General features: G+C 48.7%; 1 protein-coding gene across 1 annotated transcript; it reads left to right on the top strand.

The window, feature by feature from the left end:
* The first annotated feature begins 3945 nt into the window (after positions 1 to 3945).
* Positions 3946 to 4908, top strand: LOC132334828 (olfactory receptor 14J1-like). Its single transcript, XM_059861010.1, has one exon. It carries the CDS (start codon positions 3976 to 3978, stop codon positions 4906 to 4908), a length of 933 nt encoding a protein of 310 aa, XP_059716993.1. The 5' UTR covers positions 3946 to 3975.
* Positions 4909 to 5180: the final 272 nt, after the last annotated feature.

The raw sequence follows: 5180 nt of genomic DNA, 5'->3' as shown, positions 1-5180 counted from the left end.
AACCAGAAAATAATAAATGCACTGACACAAGATCCACGCCCACTATCTTCTGGTTCTCCAGCCCGTGATAGCATCCACGACAACGTTTACATCAACCCTGGATTTGAAGAACATCAAGCATAAATTGAGAAGTAAAGGACTGTATCAAGTGAAAACATTTACACCTATAGTGAAGTGAAAATGCTTTCCGAGGTGGGAGAATGATACTGGGGCCCTGGGAAAATGTTAAAATAGACTCTGAAATGTCAGGCTTTGTGTTGCACCTGTGTAAGCAGTATGATAAATGATATAATTGTTAGATGTGATGATTGTTTAGTAATTAAATATAATTATTGTATAACCATAAGAAGAATCATGAGAAACTATGTTGGAAATCGAAGGGGGGCTATGCTTGGCTGAAATCTATGTATACAGTAGAACAATATAAGTTTAATAATTTACAAGAACGTTATATAACGGTAGAATATAAAAACATGTTCATCTCGAATGTATCATTGGAGTCAGATTTGGGTTTGTAGCCATGACACACAGAGCTTTCAATAAAAGCACCTGCATATAATCATTTTCCGTGATTATGTGTTTCTGAACGCTAACAGTGGTACCCACTGTGAAAGCCAATGCCAGTGTTGTGAGTAAAACATTACTAGAATCCCATTATGCGATGGTAAACAGGATGGATTCAGACTGGGGAACTCATTTCACATCAAAGATATGAAAAATCAAGACCTTTCTGTTGTATTTTGATAAGGTCTTAATAAACTATTCAAATTTTTGATAGTGAAAAATCAATTCTCACATGGGGTTGGGGAATGTGAGGTAAGGTTGTCTACACTGGATCAGCTCCAAGGTACAACTTCCCTGACCTGGCCAGACCTCCTTAGAAGAGACCCTGGATCAATATCCATCACAGAATGCTGCAATCAACTCTTCTCTAAAGAGAACAGTAATAAAATACACTCTTTAAAATAGGATTACATATTTCTTATAAGCTCTTTGAAATATTTCTCCATAAGAGTAAAAGGAAAACTTCCTAAAGAACTAACTAGACCAGAGGGAAATCAAGGCAGAGCCACGGTTTGTCAGGACTTGCTTGATCCTAATGAGCCCAGTGGTGCATTTGGAGCAGAGCTCTGGAACCGCAGGGCTTGAGAGGAGATTGCACAAACCGTGGCAGGAGTCAAAGTCAGAAGAAAACCACAAAGTGACTCAAAGCATGAATGGGTCCCACTGAGGTCCATCCCCAACACAGGCTCCTCTTGGACTCCTTGGAGGAGAGAATTGGAGGCCAGGATTGCAGACAAAACTTCTCAGAGATTCAGTGTGGACAGGAAAATTCAAAGTACCTTAAAAACCCTTGAGTATCTCAAAGTATTAATGAGCCCCACTGAGTGTCAGTCCAGAGCTCTCCAGGGACTCATTAAAGCAGATAATTGGGGCCATGATTGCACAAACCTCTCCCAGAGTCTGTATCCAAAGGGAAACACCAAGTACCTTAAAATAACTCAAGTACCTTGAAGCATTAATGAGCCCCACTGAGTGCTGTTACTGACAAAGCCTCTCCAGGGACTAATTACAGCAGATAATTGGAGGTCATGATTGCACACAGCTCTCAGAGATTCCAAGACAAAAGCCAAACCCAAAGTCCTTTGAAAAACCTGCAGTCCCTGGGAGCAATAAAGAGCCCCCAGGGCCATTCCTGACCAGGCTCCCCAGGGACTCCTTCCAGCAGATCCTTGAGGCCACTGGGATGTGGGCTTGGGGGGGGTGCTGAGGGCAGGACAAGGGGCTGACAGTGCCCAGCCTGGCTGGGGCTGTGCCAGGAGGCCCCAGTGCCTCAGGACAAGGTGTCTCCTCCCAGCCCTTGGTGGCACAGACCTTGCTGTGCCCCAGGGCACACAGAATTGGCTTCTCTTTGTCCCTGCCTGTCATCACTGCCTCCAGTTCTCTGCTCTGCCTGGGGCCTGGGGACACTTTCTCAGTGGTGTCCCTCAGTGGGACCCATTAAAGTGAAAGAAACTTTGGAGTTGGATTCTGACTTGGAGTTCTGGAGAGGTTTCTTCAGCTCCCTCTCAGGGACTGATGTTCAGGGCCTGAGCACAAAGCCCCAGAGGCTCATTAAAGTCCTTGTGCTGTGTCTGTGCTGCTGAGCTGGGCTGGGCTCCTGGCACAGAGGCAGCTCCTGGTAACCAAGAAGAGCTTCAAAAGCACATTTCTCTTGATGAGCAGCTCTTCTCCCAGCCCAGCAGGGCTGGGGCACTGCCTGCAGCCACCCCGGGCACAGCACAGAGGCACAGAGAGCTTCAATCAGTCAGGGCTGGGAAGGTGCTGAGAAGTGCCTGGGGCAGAATCAATGCCAGCCCTTGGCACAGGAACCTCTGGCTGCAGGACAATGCAGCTGCAGCTCCTGGAGCCATCTCCTGAAGCTGGAACACCACAATGCCTGCAGACTCTGTGAGTACAACTCTGTCTGGTGCAGGGCAGGTGAAATGCTTATGAAATTCTGATATGCTGAGGGGTTTTGATCAGTCATGGAATGTTTCCAAGACAAGGATTTTGATAAAAATAATGAAATTTCTTAAGACTTTGTATTCAGTTTCCTACTACTGGAGAGTGGCCATAAGGAGGGTATAAATATGAAAGGCTGATAATGAGTTCTTAATTATGAATTCTGACAAGTGCCTGCAACATCCGAACTGTTACTTTTAGTGATCACTAGGTTCACAGGAGAACCCTAATGTGTTTTCAGCCACACAGACTATGGACAGCAGTAGCATCACCTTTTCTGGACCCATCAGGCTCAGTTTGAGCTGTTCTTTCTCCAAGCTGAAAACAGAAACTGTCCCCAGCCAGTGCCCTACAAACTGTCAGAATTCTGTCGGGCCAAGGAGAGTGCACAGAGACTGGGGTCTGTGAGTGCTAGCACAGAGAGATCAGGCACAGAGAAATGCCTGAAGGAGGAAAATTTGCAGGAAGCAGAGGGAAGATCAGGCCGTGAGAGAAAACAAAACCCAGAAATGCTGTGTCAGGGAGAGTTTAGAGACATCCACAGGATCCCCTACAGTGCAGCCCCTCCCTCTGAACAAGCCCCCTCCCTCCTGTGCCCCCAGCCAAGCCTCTGCCCTCAGGGCCGGGGCTCCAAGGCGTGCAGCCCCTCCTGTGCAGGCAGAGCTGCAGCAGAGCCGTGGGGCGGTTCTGCAGCCCCGGGCCCAGTTCCCTCTGCAGGGCACAGGGCTGGGAGCAGCTTCCCGGCCCTGGGGCTCTGGCAGGGGGCACAGCTGGCTCAGGGTGACGCTGTCCCCAGTGCCCGGCTCTGGGCAATGCTGTCAGTGCAGCCAGGGAAGGAGCTGCATCTCCCTTCATCCAATGCCAGCATAAGGACACTTGGAAGTACCCTGACATTTCAGTGCAAGCTGGGAGCTTCAATCCAGGGTGCAAACCTGTCCTAGAGCATCTCTGATTTCTAAGATTGATGGGGAAAGGCAGAGGTGTTGTGACACTGAAAATGCTGCTGGGTTGGTGAAATGAGCAACCTGAGTCCTTGGCTACAATTGTGGAGCTGGGCTGCGGTGGATCCATCTGCTCTCAGCAGTGCCTGGTGCCATTTTAAGGGAAACATGGGAAGGTGATCAACCTCCACCAGCGAAAGGTTAAAGCCCAGGGAACCTCTGAACAGGTCAGAATGACAGACCATCTCCAATCCCTCTCCTCTTATCACTTTGCCACTCGGAACTTACTCTGTTCTCCCTGGGGGCAGGAGAAATGCTGAGCGTTTCTCATATCCAAGAATATCAGAATATCAGTAGAGATATGGGGAAGCTTAAAAAGAAAATGCCAGAACTCAAAAACACTAAACACTGTGTCTGTGCATAGCAGGGGAGGGTATATGGGAAATGGTTTTGAATTTGATTCCAGGTATCTCCTCTAGTCTTCACTGTCCTTTCTCCATGAACAGGTCCCCAAGTGCAGCGACAGCAAATGTCCAACAGCAGCTCCATCAGGCACTTCCTCCTGCTGGCATTGGCAGACACGCGGCAGCTGCAGCTCCTGCACTTCTGCCTCTTGCTGGCCATCTCCCTGGCTGCCCTCCTGGGCAACGGCCTCATCATCAGTGCCGTAGCCTGCGGCCACCACCTGCACACGCCCATGTTCTTCTTCCTGCTCAACCTGGCACTCACTGACCTGGGCTCCATCTGCACCACTGTCCCCAAAGCCATGCACAATTCCCTCTGGGACACCAGGACCATCTCCTACACAGGATGTGCTGCTCAGGTTTTTCTGATTATCTTCTTCCTTGGAACAGAGCTTGCCCTCCTGACCATCATGTGCTATGACCGCTACGTGTCCATCTGCAAACCCCTGCACTACGGGACCCTCCTGGGCAGCAGAGCTTGTGCCCACATGGCAGCAGCTGCCTGGGCCAGTGCTTTTCTCTATTCACTGCTGCACACGGCCAATACATTTTCCCTGCCCCTGTGCCATGGCAATGCCCTGAGCCAGTTCTTCTGTGAAATCCCTCAGATCCTCAAGCTCTCCTGCTCCAAATCCTATTTCAGGAAACTGGGGCTTCTTGCTGTTAGTGTCTGTTTAGCATTTGGCTGTTTTGTGTTCATTGTTTTCTCCTATGTGCAGATCTTCAGGGCCGTGCTGAGGATCCCCTCTGAGCAGGGCCGGCACAAAGCCTTTTCCACCTGCCTCCCTCACCTGGCTGTGGTCTCTCTGTTCATCAGCACTGGCACATTTGCTCACCTGAAGCCCCCCTCCATCTCCTCCCCATCCCTGGATCTGGCCCTGTCAGTTCTGTACTTGGTGGTGCCTCCAGCCCTGAACCCCCTCATTTACAGCCTGAGGAACCAGGAGCTCAAGGATGCCCTGAGAAAAATGATGACTATATCTTTTCAGAAACAATAAAGTCTCTCTTTTTTCTGCTTCATAACCGTCAGAATGTAAATCTTTACAATCTCAGCCTTTTTTTCCTTGTTGTGCATTTTTTCATTGGGACCTTTTCTTATTTTTTTCTAGTGTTCTAATGTTTTTAATAAATTTCTCTAGTACTAAGCTGAGCATTTCTAAATGAACATCTACTTTTCTTGTGTAACACAAGGACTTTCAAGAGGCTTGTCTCCTGTGCATTTCAATAAAAACCAGTGGCTGTCCTGAGCTGTGTGTCCAAGGCATTTTCT

This window comes from Haemorhous mexicanus, chromosome 16 (genome assembly GCF_027477595.1).
Source record: "Haemorhous mexicanus isolate bHaeMex1 chromosome 16, bHaeMex1.pri, whole genome shotgun sequence".
In the NCBI taxonomy this organism is placed as follows: Eukaryota; Metazoa; Chordata; class Aves; order Passeriformes; family Fringillidae; genus Haemorhous; species Haemorhous mexicanus.
The sequence above is the reverse complement of the archived record's forward strand: the minus strand, read 5'-3'. Positions and strand labels throughout refer to the sequence as shown.

Excerpts from the sequence above, each read along its gene's own strand:
- LOC132334828 (XM_059861010.1), top strand. The coding sequence starts at position 3,976 with ATGTCCAACAGCAGCTCCATCAGGCACTTCCTCCTGCTGGCATTGGCA.